General features: G+C 41.7%; 1 protein-coding gene across 1 annotated transcript in view; it reads right to left on the bottom strand.

Moving 5' to 3' along the window:
- LOC149434592 (dynein axonemal intermediate chain 1-like) overlaps nucleotides 1–15,132 on the bottom strand; it is a 187,017-nt gene that overhangs the window by 68,795 nt on the left and 103,090 nt on the right. The window contains exon 8 of the mRNA XM_089663603.1: nucleotides 11,573–11,758. Coding sequence (XP_089519729.1) covers nucleotides 11,573–11,758 — 186 coding nt within the window. The remainder of the gene's footprint in view (nucleotides 1–11,572; nucleotides 11,759–15,132) is intronic.

The raw sequence follows: 15,132 nt of genomic DNA, 5'->3' as shown, positions 1-15,132 counted from the left end.
GTATAATACATAAGGGGGGATATGATCACCATGTATAATACATAAGGGGGGATATGATCTCCATGTATAATACATAAAGGGGGATATGATCTCCATTAATAATACATAAGGGGGGATATGATCACCATGTATAATACGTAAGGGGGGGGGGATATGATCTCCATGTATAATACATAAGGGGGATATGATCTCCATGTATAATACATAAGGGGGGATATGATCTCCATGTATAATACATAAGGGGGGATATGATCTCCATGTATAATACATAAGGGGGGATATGATCACCATGTATAATACATAAGGGGGGATATGATCTCCATGTATAATACATAAGGGGGGGATATGATCTCCATGTATAATACATAAGGGGGGGATATGATCTCCATGTATAATATATAAGGGGGGATATGATCTCCATTAATAATACATAAGGGGGGATATGATCACCATGTATAATACATAAGGGGGGGGATATGATCTCCATGTATAATACATAAGGGGGGATAGGATCTCCATGTATAATACATAAGGGGGGATATGATCTCCATGTATAATACATAAGGGGGGGTATGATCTCCATGTATAATACATAAGGGGGATATGATCTCCATGTATAATACATAAGGGGGAATATGATCTCCATGTATAATACATAAGGGGGGGTATGATCTCCATGTATAATACATAAGGGGGATATGATCTCCATGTATAATACATAAGGGGGGATATGATCTCCATGTATAATACATAAGGGGGGGATATGATCTCCATGTATAATACATAAGGGGGAATATGATCTCCATGTATAATACATAAGGGGAGATATGATCTCCATGTATAATACATGAGGGGGGGGGGGGATATGATCTCCATGTATAATACATAAGGGGGGATATGATCTCCATGTATAATACATAAGGGGGGATATGATCTCCATGTATACTACATAAGGGGGATATGATCTCCATGTATAATACATAAGGGGGGATATGATCTCCATGTATAATACATAAGGAGGAGATATGATCTCCATGTATAATACATAAGGGGGATATGATCACCATGTATAATACATAAGGGGGGATATGATCTCCATGTATAATACATAAGGGGGATATGATCTCCATGTATAATACATAAGGAGGAGATATGATCTCCATGTATAATACATAAGGGGGATATGATCACCATGTATAATACATAAGGGGGGATATGATCTCCATGTATAATACATAAGGGGGGGATATGATCTCCATGTATAATACATAAGGGGGATATGATCTCCATGTTTAATACATAAGGGGGGGATATGATCTCCATGTATAATACATAAGGGGGGATATGATCTCCATGTATAATACATAAGGGGGATATGATCTCCATGTATAATACATAAGGGGGGATATGATCTCCATGTATAATACATAAGGGGGGATATGATCTCCATGTATAATACATAAGGGGGATATGATCTCCATGTATAATACATAAGGGGGATATGATCTCCATGTATAATACCTAAGGGGGGATATGATCTCCATGTATAATACATAAGGGGGATATGATCTCCATGTATAATACATAAGGGGGATATGATCTCCATGTATAATACATAAGGGGGGATATGATCTCCATGTATAATACATAAGGAGGAGATATGATCACCATGTATAATACATAAGGGGGGATATGATCACCATGTATAATACATAAGGGGGGATATGATCTCCATGTATAATACATAAGGGGGATATGACCTCCATGTATAATACATAAGGGGGGGATATGATCTCCATGTATAATACATAAGGGGGGATATGATCTCCATGTATAATACATAAGGGGGATATGATCACCATGTATAATACATAAGGGGGGATATGATCTCCATGTATAATACATAAGGGGGGATATGATCTCCATGTATAATACATAAGGGGGGGATATGATCTCCATGTATAATACATAAGGGGGGGATATGATCTCTATGTATAATACATAAGGGGGGATATAATCTCCATGTACAATACATAAGGGGGGGGATATGATCTCCATGTATAATACATAAGGGGGGATATGATCTCCATGTATAATACATAAGGGGGGATATGATCACCATGTATAATACATAAGGGGGGGATATGATCTCTATGTATAATACATAAGGGGGGGATATGATCTCCATGTATAATACATAAGGGGGATATGATCACCATGTATAATACATAAGGGGGGGATATGATCTCCATGTATAATACATAAGGGGGATATGATCACCATGTATAATACATAAGGGGGGGATATGATTTCCATGTATAATACATAAGGGGGGATATGATCTCCATGTATAATACATAAGGGGGGATATGATCACCATGTATAATACATAAGGGGGGGAAATGATCACCATGTATAATACATAAGGGGGGATATGATCTCCATGTATAATACATAAGGGGGGATATGATCTCCATGTATAATACATAAGGGGGGGATATGATCTCCATGTATAAATACATCTGTGGTTCATATAGTGAACTCGGTGTAGTTATTCCCCCTGAGGTCATCACAGAGGACAAGGGGGCGCTCTTTACATCTAGAGGAAAAGAAATGTAATCTCCAAACACGGAAAGGTTTCTTCACAGTGAGAGCTGTGAGAATGTGGAATAGACTCCCTCAAGAGTTGTTTGTGGCCAGCTCAGTGGATTGCTGTAGGAAAGTCCTGGATTCTTTCTTGGATACACAGAATATAACTGGATATAACATTTATAGGGAAAGTTGATCCAGGGAATATCCGATTGCCTCTCGGGGGATCAGGAAGGAATTATTTTCCCTGCAGGAGCAAATTGGATCGTGCTTTGCTGGGGGGTTTTTTTGCCTTCCTCTGGATCAACTATGGGTATAGGATTATAACTTCTTTTTTTTTTTTAATGGTTCAACTGGATGGACTTTTGTCTTTTTTCAGCCAGACTAACTGTGTAACTATGTGCTTTGGCCCACAGCCTCCTATTGGTAGTTCACTCAAAGATGTTAAGAAGATGTCCTCATCACCATAATGAGGGAGGTCTCTTTTTTTCATTAAAAAAATCACTTACCTTAATTTATCCGGTGTCAGTGGTGATTACAAACTCTTGTCTTGGAGTTACAAGCTGCTGTATCAGTTCAGTTACTGTTTGTTGATCTCTCTCTGCTTACTTGGCCAAAGCACCAGCCTGGTCTTCCACTGATATCTTCAGACCATTTGAAGTGTCACATGCTGCTGTTGACGGTTATAGCCTAATGCCTACTCTCTAGTCTCTGCTGTCATTTGGCTTTGGTCTCCCGCTGTATAGCATGAACCCTTGTACCCTGGTATATTAGCTCCCCCAAAATGCAAGCAATCAGTTTTCAACAACCATAAGAAATGGTATAATTGTATTGTATCTTTAAAAGTGGCGCATACAAAATAGTTTCCACAATCTACAGCAAACTGTCTCTTAACAGCAAATTCCCACAGAACTTTTGCATGCCCGCATTCTCCACCATATCCAAGATTAGTGTCCATTGCGGAAGACTGGAGGCAAGGATGTCGACAGTCCCAAAGCAGATGTCAGTTTAAGGCAGTGTTTCTCAACCTTTTTTCTGTCAAGGAACCAATTAAAGTTCTGCACAATCCAAAGCATCCCTTTCTAAAACGTAAAAAACCAAACTAATAGTTTTATTTATTGCAACAAAATCCACACACATAGGACATCCAACAATAGAGGTGATTTATTTCTACAATGCAAGTATACCTTGCCAGGGATGTTGTATTCCTATCGCCCGACACCCGGGACATGTAGTCCTGGGCTCCGGGCAGGTAGCTTCTTTCTACCTTTAGCCCTGCTGCGGGCAAGCAGAAGGCTCACCTTTCAGGTGGAAGCATTTGGGCAGCAGTGCTGCCACCCGATTGCTTCCACACAGTGTCACCCTCAACGCCCCCCCCCCCCCTGCCTTGAGGTCTCCCTAACTCCGCTTGTCCATCTGCGGGCCCGGAACCGGCTTACCGTCAGTTAGAAGGGAGGAAGAAGACATGTCCACTCCCCTCCCCTTCTTTTCCTGACCCGGATGTCACTTGAGAGATTGTAATGCAATCCCTGGGAAAGAATGTAATGCGCTGCTTATCTTAAAGAGAACCTGTCACCAAAAAAATAATCACTTTGACTTTGTCCCCTATGTGATGAAAAAAAAAAAAGGTTTTTTCTTTAATTGTAAAAAATGAAAGTTACACCCAAGCACATACCATCCCCCCCAAAAGAAATTGAGGCCCCCCCGCCCCCACATATACGCACATACAAACGTAAAAGCACATGCTGGGAAGCCTACACATGAAACCGTCGATTGTCGATTACACATGTCACATATCACCGCGCACGCCAGAATGAGAGCGATAATTCTAGCACCAGACCTCCTCTGTAACGCTAAACTGATGACCGAGCTTTAAAAGTGTCAAAATATACGGTACTGAAGTTTGTCGCCATTTCAAGAATTTAAGGTTTGACAAGTTGAATATCTATTTACTCGATGCAACCTCATCTTTTATATTTTAGCAAAAAAATAGGGTAATTTATTGCTTTTTTTGTGCCCTAAAATTAACTAAAACTAAAATTTTAGTTAACTACAATTGGAACTACCAATATTTTATTCTCTAGGATCCGCACTTTCAGAAAATATATACCGTATTTGCCGGCATATAAGACGACTTTTTACCCCTTGAAAATCTTCTCAAAAGTCGGGGGTCATCTTATACGCCGGTATACGGCATACTGACACTTTTTAGGGGGGCGGCGCGTTGCCGCCGCCGCCCCCCCCTTCCCCCAATGGAAGGGACACTAAGTACAGGGGTGGGCAGCGGCTGTTTCTTACCTGGTTCCGGTCCCACGACGATCCGGTCCAGGAAGCGCGGCTGCGCCTTCAGTTCGGCCACTGGATGTTCGTGCGACTGCTCGGCTCCGCCTCCTCGCCAGTGATTGGCCGCCAGAACTGTAGCTCAGGAAAGGCACACAGGCGGCCAATCACCGGCGAGGGGGTGGAGCCGAGCGGCCCCGCGAAAATCGAGTGCAGGACCAGCAGGTAAGTGGTCAGTGTAGAGGTGCTGCTGCAACCACATATGCTGGCTGCAGCAGCACCATACGAGAACAGGGTCAGCAAGTGTCAGTGGGAGGAATAGTGCCCCATCATTGGTGTCACTGATACCAATGATGGAGCACTATTCCTCCCACTGATACCAATGATGGGGCACTATTCCTCCCACTGACACCAACGATGGGGCACTATTCCTCCCACTGACACCAACGATGGGGCACTATTCCTCCCCCCCACTGACACCAACGATGGGGCACTATTCCTCCCCCCCACTGACATCAACGATGGGGCACTATTCCCCCCCCCCACTGACACCAATGATGGGGCACTATTCCACCCCCCACTGACACCAATGATGGGACACCATTCCTCCCACTGACACCAATGTTGGGACACCATTCCTCCCACTGACACCAATGATGGGGCACTATTCCCCCCACTGATACCAATGATGGGGCACTATTCCTCCCACTAATACCAATGATGGGGCACTATTCCTCCCACTGATACCAATGATGGGGCACTATTCCTGCCACTGATACCAATGATGGGGCACTATTCCTCCCACTGACACCAATGATGGGGCACTATTCCTCCCACTGATACCAACGATGGGGCACTATTCCTCCCACTGACACCAATGATGGGGCACTATTCCTCCCACTGACACCAATGATGGGGCACTATTCCTGCCACTGATACCAATGATGGGGCACTATTCCTCCCACTGATACCAATGATGGGGCACTATTCCTCCCACTGATACCAATGATGGGGTACTATTCCTGCCACTGATACCAATGATGGGGCACTATTCCTCCCACTGATACCAATGATGGGGCACTATTCCTCCCACTGATACCAATGATGGGGCACTATTCCTCCCACTGACACCAATGATGGGGCACTATTCCCCCCACTGATACCAATGATGGGGCACTATTCCTCCCACTGATACCAATGATGGGGCACTATTCCTCCCACTGACACCAATGATGGGGCACTATTCCTCCCACTGATACCAATGATGGGGCACTATTCCTGCCACTGATACCAATGATGGGGCACTATTCCTGCCACTGATACCAATGATGGGGCACTATTCCTCCCACTGATACCAATGATGGGGCACTATTCCTGCCACTGATACCAATGATGGGGCACTATTCCTGCCACTGATACCAATGATGGGGCACTATTCCTGCCACTGGTGTGCATTGGAAGAGGGGTAGTCTTATACGGCGAGTATAGCTCAAACACTAAATTTTAGCAGGAAAAGTAGGGGGGTCGTCTTATACGCCGGCAAATACGGTATCATGTTAGGGGGGTTTATGTAATCTTCAGGCCTAAAATTATTTTTTTAAACTTGCAAAAAACGGCTCTGGCAATGAAAGGGGTTAAAAGATAAGCCGGACACTCCCCTTTCCTGAGGAGCAGCCAATCGGTGCTCATTACACTTCAAGGTTTCTCTCCTCCCTGCTAGTCCCCGGGTGCTGTGCTGGAGACAGGTGGGAGGGGAGGAGGAGATATACAGCGCAATGTTAAAAATATTACACGTTTAAGTCGACATAAAGCTCCTTTTGTTTTTCAAAGCCCCCGACATTCCTAAAATCACCTCCGATTTAACCTCCCTAGCGGTCTGATTATGTCTATATTTCTGTGCTCAAAGCGGTACATTTTTTTGCATGGAAATATGTCGTTTTTTTATTGTAGGGCTGTAATTTTTAGGAATAACTCACTGAAATCTGTCCGAACAAGAGTCTAGTAAACATCCCGGGGAGGATAAAATTAGAAACACGAAATCATAAATTATAATTTAATAAATAATCATAAAAAATAATAATATAATAATAATACATTGAATTCAATAATATAATCAAACCAAAAACACTGAAATGTGAAATAGAGCGCCAAGTTCGCACATCGCTGAGCTCAGTCGCAGAATCGTTTTCAGTGTCTGATGAGCAATTTCTCCCACCAATCATTATCACTCAATTCTGCAAGTGGTTCTGATTTACTATCGCTGTTCTCTAGCCGGTCTAAAACCGCGTCTGACCTAAAGGGACGCTTTTTGGACACCATGGACGTTTCTCAGTTTCCAGGCAGAAAGGGCGGTAAAAATGCAGGCAGGGCGCCGGACAAAGCAGTAGGGACAAAATGTATGTGAAATGGTTTGATACAGGAATGTTATACTACAGCTGCAAGAAAAAGTATGTGAACCCCTTGGGATTATGTGGAGTTTTGCATGAATTGGGCATAAAATGTGCTCTGAACGTCATCTAAGTCACAACAATAGAAGAACACAGTCTGCTGAACATAATACTACACAAACATTAGATGTTGCCATGGTTTAATTGCACATAACATGTAAACATTCACAGTGCAGGGAGGAAAAAGTATGTGAGGCCCTAGATAATGACTTCTCCCAGAGCTAATTGGAGCCAGGAGGGAGCCAACCTTGACTCCAATCAGTGTGATGATATTGGATGTGTTGCTGACAGCTGTCCTGCCCTTAAAACACACACCTGTTTTGGGTTTACTGGTTTCAAGTAGCACTGTCTGATGTGAACCATGCCTCGCAGAAAAGAGCTCTCAGAAGTCCTACCATCAAGAATTGTTGACTTGCATGAAGCTGGAAAGGGTTACAAAAGTATCTCCAAAAGCCTTGATGTTCATGTGTCCACGGTAAGACAGACTGTCTACAAATGGAGAAAGTTTAGCACTGTTGCTACTCTCCCTAGGCGTGGTCGTCCTGTAAAAATGACTGCAAGAACACAGCGCAGAATGCTGCATGAGGTAAAGAAGAATCCCAGAGTGTCAGCTAAAGACCTACAGAAATCTCTGGCACATGCTAACATTTTTGTTGACACATCTACAATAAGGAAAACATTAAACAAGAATGGAGTACATGGGAGGACACCACGGAGGAAGCCATTGCTGTCCAAAAAGAAGATTGCAGCACGTTTGAAGTTTGCAAAAGAGCACCTGGATGTTCCACAGCACTACTGGCAGAATATACTGTGGACAGATGAAACCAAGATTGAGTTGTTTGGGAAGAACACACAACACTATGTGTGGAGAAAAAAAAGGCACAGCACACCAACATCAAAACCTCATCCCCACTGTGAAACATGGTGGAGGTAGCATCATGGTTTGGGGCTGCTTTGCTGCCTCAGGGCCTGGACGGATTGTTGTCATTGATGGGAAAATGAATTCCAGAGTTTATCAAGACATTTTGCAGGAAAACGTACGACCATCTGTCCGCCAACTGAAGCTCCGCAGAGGATGGGTGATGCAACAGGACAATGACCCAAAGCATACAAGTCATTCAACAAAACAATGGCTGCAACAGCACAGAATACGCCTTCTGGAGTGGCCCAGTCAGAGTCCTGACCTCAACCCGATTGAAATGCTGTGGCATGACCTTAAGAGAGCGATTCACACCAGACATCCCAAGAATATTGCTACACTGAAACAGTTTTGTGAAGAGGAGTGGTCCAAAATGACTCCAGATCGTTGTGCAGGTCTGATCTGCAACTACAGGAAACGTTTGGTTGAGGTTATTGCTGCCAAAGGAGGGTCAACCAGTTATTAAGTCCAAAGGTTCACATACTTTTTCCTCCCTGCACTGTGAATGTTTACATGTTATGTGCAATTAAACCATGGCAACATCTAATGTTTGTGTAGTATTATGTTCAGCAGACTGTGTTCTTCTATTGTTGTGACTTAGATGACGTTCAGAGCACATTTTATGCCCAACTCATGCAAAACTCCACATAATCCCAAGGGGTTCACATACTTTTTCTTGCAACTGTAAATGTCCAAAACCACACAGGTTAATAGCTGCAAGCCAACACACCGGTGCTCATGATAAGCTGGTCTTCAAATTGGTGACAGGAATCCTAAGCCCCCTCACCTCCAAGCATTGACCACAAGGGCCAACTCGCCTTATAAATCTCACCACGATCCCAGAGAATAGACCTCGCCCTGGCAGAGATGTTGCATAAGATCCTTCCCAATACCACTCTCAGGTCACATTCCCATCAGAGCCATGTCATTGAAACACATCGAAAAGACATCCTCCATAGTGCAATATGTTTATTCCAACAACAAATAAAGAAGTTAAAATTGCCCACTCACAATACATGTTTGATAAAATCGCTGTTTCACCACATTATAAGGGTGTACTGCATGGGCCTGTGAGCATGTTCAAAATGGCATCCAACTGGAAGTGCATCACCGGAACTGGCGTACCGACGCGTTGCGTCACGATATCACGTGACTTCCTCAGGGTATACTGTATTTATGAGTGTTGGACTTTAATTTATTTTAGTCACAACTGGCACTGGTCACATTGATTTGTGTCCTTTACCCCCCAAGGGGTCACTCAATATTCACCAGAAGTCCCCTATGTGGACAGGGGGAGGTTGTTTTGATTTTTTTTCCATCAGGAAAAAAGGGTCCACTTTTTTGCTACAGGTTTTACCTGTTTCACTTTAGTAGCACTTCATTAGATCCAATTGGATCAGTACACTGAGTGTTATTTTGTATTGTTTACATGTGATGTGTCTACTTATTTTGTTCTTTTATACAGTGGGGATCGAAAGTTTGGGCACCCCAGCTAAAAATTTGTATTAATGTGCATAAAGAAGCCAAGGAAAGATGGAAAAATCTCCAAAAGGCATCAAATTACAGATTAGACATTCTTATAATATGTCAACAAAAGTTAGATTTTATTTCCATCATTTACACTTTCAAATAACAGAAAAAAAAAAAATGGTGTCTGCAAAAGTTTGGGCACCCTGCAGAATTTATAGCATGCACTGCCCCCTTTGCAAAGCTGAGACCTGCCAGTGTCATGGATTGTTCTCAATCATCGTCTGGGAAGACCAGGTGATGTCAAGCTCAAAGGTTTTAAGTGCCCAGACTCATCTGACCTTGCCCCAACAATCAGCACCATGGGTTCTTCTAAGCAGTTGTCTAGAAAACTGAAACTGAAAATAGTTGACGCTCACAAAGCTGGAGAAGGCTATAAGAAGATAGCAAAGCGTTTTCAGATGTCAATATCCTCTGTTCGGAATGTAATTAAGAAATGGCAGTCATCAGGAACAGTGGAAGTTAAAGCATCTGGAAGACCAAGAAAAATATCAGACAGAACAGCTCGCAGGATTGTGAGAAAAACAATTCAAAACCCACGTTTGACTGCACGATCCCTCCAGAAAGATCTGGCAGACACTGGAGTTGTGGTACACTATTCCACTATAAAGAGATACTTGTACAAATATGGTCTTCATGGAAGAGTCATCAGAAGAAAACCTCTTCTACGTCCTCACCACAAAAATCATCGTTTGAACTTTGCAAATGAACATATAGACAAGCCTGATGCATTTTGGAAACAAGTTCTGTGGACCCATGAGGTTAAAATGGAACTTTTTGGCAGGAATGAGCAAAAATACGTTTGGAGAAGAAAGGGCACAGAATTGAATGAAAAGCACCTCTGTCCAACTGTGAAGCATGGGGTTGGATCAATCATGCTTTGGGGTTGTGTTGCAGCCAGTGGCACAGGGAACATCTCACGAGTAGAAGGAAAAATGGATTCAATAAAATTTCAGCAAATTTTGGATGGTAACTTGATGCCATCTGTGAAAAAGCTGAAGTTAAAGAGAGGATGGCTTCTACAAATGGATAATGATCCTAAACACACCTCGAAATCCACGGGGGATTACATCAAGAGGCGTAAACTGAAGGTTTTGCCATGGCCTTCACAATCTCCTGACCTCAACTTCATTGAAAATCTATGGATAGACCTTAAAAGAGCCGTGCGTGACAGACAGCCCAGAAATCTCAAAGAACTGGAAGACTTTTGTAAGGAAGAATGGGCAAAGATACCTCAAACAAGAATTGAAAGACTCTTGGCTGGCTACAAAAAGCGTTTACAAGCTGTGATACTTGCCAAAGGGGGCAGTACAAGATATTAACTCTGCAGGGTGCCCAAACTTTTGCAGACAACATTTTTTTGTTTTCGGTTATTTTGAAAGTGTAAATGATGGAAATAAAATCTAACTTTTGTTGACATATTATAAGAATGTCTAATCTGTAATTTGATGGGTTTTGGAGATTTTTCCATCTTTCCTTGGCTTCTTTATGCACATTAATACACATTTTTAGCTGGGGTGCCCAAACTTTCGATCCCCACTGTATATGTTGCTTTTTTCTGTTTGATTACATGGTATTGGTAGCGCTTCACCATTCATCACTAATATTGCCATTTACCTATTGAAGTCAGGTCAGGTGATAGCAGCTTCTTTGTAGGTGTCCATTTAAGCGCAGAAGGTTTCATCATTATTGTGTGCTTGGCTGCCTCTGCACTGATTTGGGAAAGAACCTGTTAAACTACAGCGGCCCCATCGGGGGTAGCGCTATCTATCTACCTATACCCACGGTGAATATCATACCAATATCTTACCTTTGGCATTTTGCGTAGGTTCGGCGACAGCTTCAGACAACTGACATGTCCGCGGTCATCTCCAACAATAATCACTGGATAGATGGGGTTGAACTCAATGTGAGTCAGTTTGGTCTTCTTCTTGGCCACAATAGCCTGCTGACAGATGGCTTCATACTTGTTGATGGACAGATCAAACACATGGACCTGCAAAGACAGGACAGGAAATCAGCGGCGGCCAAATCTACGCCAGCCAGCTTCACACTATGACACTTCAGAGAACACGCCATGTCTGCTGCTCTGAATGTAGATGTGGGGGTCTGCTGACAGTATACGTCCAGTGCGCCTACATGGAATACATCATATATCTCACTGACCACCAACCAATGGGATACTCATTTTGCTGGCCGCCAGGACGGTATTTGTGTTACCCAGAGGATAGGGTGTATATAATATATATATATTACACGTGTCGGCTGGGAAGGGATGCTGCAACATAACAGGTACAGGTAACATTAAAGGAAATGTAAATCCAATCCTTAACCCCTTCACGCCTGAGGGTAAAACAAATCTAAATGCCTAAGCACAATTTTGCAACATTGACCTGTGTTAGTAAAACCGTCCATATCATCACAACTACTTCGTACATCCAGGTGGATTATACCGCGTTTTTTTCAGGACAAATTTGGCTTTCATTTGGTGGTAAATGGTAATGGATATCTCCTGATTTTTTTTTTTTATTAGCAAAGGAAAACTCACCCAAAGGAGTAAAAAAAAATATTTTTTTTAAATTTAGCTGTGTGTTTCTTGTTACTACCATAATCTACCATCAAAGAACAACCCAAAATAAATTGTCCAGCGCTTGACGATCGCAGCGGTACTATATATGTGTATGTTATTTGTTCCCACAGTACAGCCAAGAAACAATTGTGAACATTTTGTTTTTTGTTTTTTTACCTAAAACACACTGACACCATTTTTTTTTTAAATCATGACCTTTAGACTTTGACCTTTGACCCTGACCCAAACACTTACCCTGCCACTGAACTAGATCAAACCTTGATCTAGGTATTTTTTCTTTATTTTTTAATATTTCTTTATCTTTTTTTCTTTTTCACAAACATATTTTTTCCCTCTATGCCAGGAGTTACAGAGATACAATGTATAACAATTAAAAAAAAAAATCCTGACCTTTGACCCTAACACTTGCCCTGACACTGAACTAGATAAAACCTTGATCTAGGTATTTTTTCTTTATTTTTTATTTTATTTTTTAATATTTATTTATCTTTTTTTCTTTTTCACAAACATATTTTTTCCCTCTCTATGCCAGGAGTTAGAGAGATACAATGTATACCAATTAAAAATAAAAAAAATCCTGACCTTTGAAACTAACACTTGCCCTGGCACTGAACTAGATCAAACCTTGATCTAGGTATTTTTTCTTTATTTTTTAATATTTATTTATCTTTTTTTCTTTTTCACAAACATATTTTTTCCCTCTATGCCAGGAGTTACAGAGATACAATGTATAACAATTAAAAAAAAAAAATCCTGACCTTTGACCCTAACACTTGCCCTGACACTGAACTAGATCAAACCTTGATCTAGGTATTTTTTATTTATTTTTTATTTTATTTTTTAATATTTATTTATCTTTTTTTCTTTTTCACAAACATATTTTTTCCCTCTATGCCAGGAGTTACAGAGATACAATGTATAACAATTAAAAAAAAAAAATCCTGACCTTTGACCCTAACACTTGCCCTGACACTGAACTAGATCAAACCTTGATCTAGGTATTTTTTCTTTATTTTTTATTTTATTTTTTAATATTTATTTATCTTTTTTTCTTTTTCACAAACATATTTTTTCTCTCTCTATGCCAGGAGTTAGAGAGATACAATGTATACCAATTAAAAATAAAAAAAAATCCTGACCTTTGACCCTAACACTTGCCCTGACACTGAACTAGATCAAACCTTGATCTAGGTATTTTTTCTTTATTTTTTATTTTATTTTTTAATATTTATTTATCTTTTTTTCTTTTTCACAAACATATTTTTTCTCTCTCTATGCCAGGAGTTAGAGAGATACAATGTATACCAATTAAAAATAAAAAAAATCCTGACCTTTGAAACTAACACTTGCCCTGGCACTGAACTAGATCAAACCTTGATCTAGGTATTTTTTCTTTATTTTTTCTTTTCTTTTTTAATATTTCTTTTTCTTTTTTCTTTACAAACATATTTTTTCCCTCTTTATGCCAGGAGTTAGAGAGATACAATGTATACCAATTAAAAATAAAAAAAAATCCTGACCTTTGACCCTGACCTTGACCCAAACACTTACCCTGGCACTGAACTAGATCAAACCTTGATCTAGGTATTTTTTCTTTATTTTCTATTTTATTTTTTAATATTTATTTATTTATTTATTTTGTAACAAACATTTTTTTTCCCTCTATGCCGGAGTTAGAGAGATACAATGTATCTCTCTCCTCCATTCATAGAGAGAAAAAAAAACAAGGGGGCCGGGCTGTACAGTGTCTGATCACTGTGATAGCCAATCAGAAGTCCTGGGTCCTGATCATTAGAACGGGACCCGGGGCACTCAGTGACACCCCAGTCTTTGTGCTGGGAGCGCGCCGTGCGGCAGGTATGCAATTGTGCGGCCCCACGGAAAAAAGCCCAGTTCTGTGAGGCTGCATATTTGTGTGACGTCGGCGTCAAGGGGTTAAGCATATTGATCAAAGTAATTGGTTATGTCTGTTCAATAAGTGCAAAAATATCTGTTGATCCTGCCATAAATTCAGAGGGTTCATGTGTCCTCTGCACACGTCCTCTGCTATCTCAAGGAGTCTAATTAGCCCTCCTAGTTCTTATTTTGATGACAATAATAATTAGTCTCTGTACAGGTGAGGAGAGTTGGGAAGGTTTGAGCAGTTTAGCAACACAGGGCAGGGCTGACACCACTCAGTCCACAAAAGTCCTGAGGTTGTCAGTCCACAACAGGAGACTTAGGAGCCGAGTGCATTTTTGTTCGATTTTTTTTCAGTACTTGAAGAATCTTTCAGCGGATAAAACATGGGGGGGATGGGCAGGTAGGGCAGAGATGTACCGCATCTTTTGTTTTTGTTTTTTCTGCCTTGATATTCACTTTAATTGGGACAATCAGAGAGAAAACTAAGCATAGTGATTGCCCCGAGCAACTTTCTGAATGGATGAGGCTCTGTTAATTGGTGCATCTCATGTCAGGATTATGAAGTCTATTATACCTTACAGTTATATTAGGTGGAAATCCAGTAATGTACAGAACACTGATCCCAAACGCTCCCTGCGCCCCCCCCCCCCATGCACAGTGACACCACCCTGCCACCCCAACCCCACAATCCCAGACACAGTGCCCCCCTCATGCACAGTGACACCACCCTGCCACCCCAACCCCACAATCCCAGACACAGTGCCCCCCCCCATGCACAGTGACACCACCCTGCCACCCCAACCCCACAATCCCAGACACAGTGCCCCCCCCCATGCACAGTGACACCACCCTGCCACCCCAACCCCACAATCCCAGAC

This window comes from Staurois parvus, unplaced genomic scaffold, assembly GCF_062004578.1.
Source record: "Staurois parvus isolate SC_StPar_1 unplaced genomic scaffold, SC_StPar_1.0 ptg001729l, whole genome shotgun sequence".
In the NCBI taxonomy this organism is placed as follows: Eukaryota; Metazoa; Chordata; class Amphibia; order Anura; family Ranidae; genus Staurois; species Staurois parvus.
This window is presented reverse-complemented; position numbering and strand designations above follow the sequence as displayed.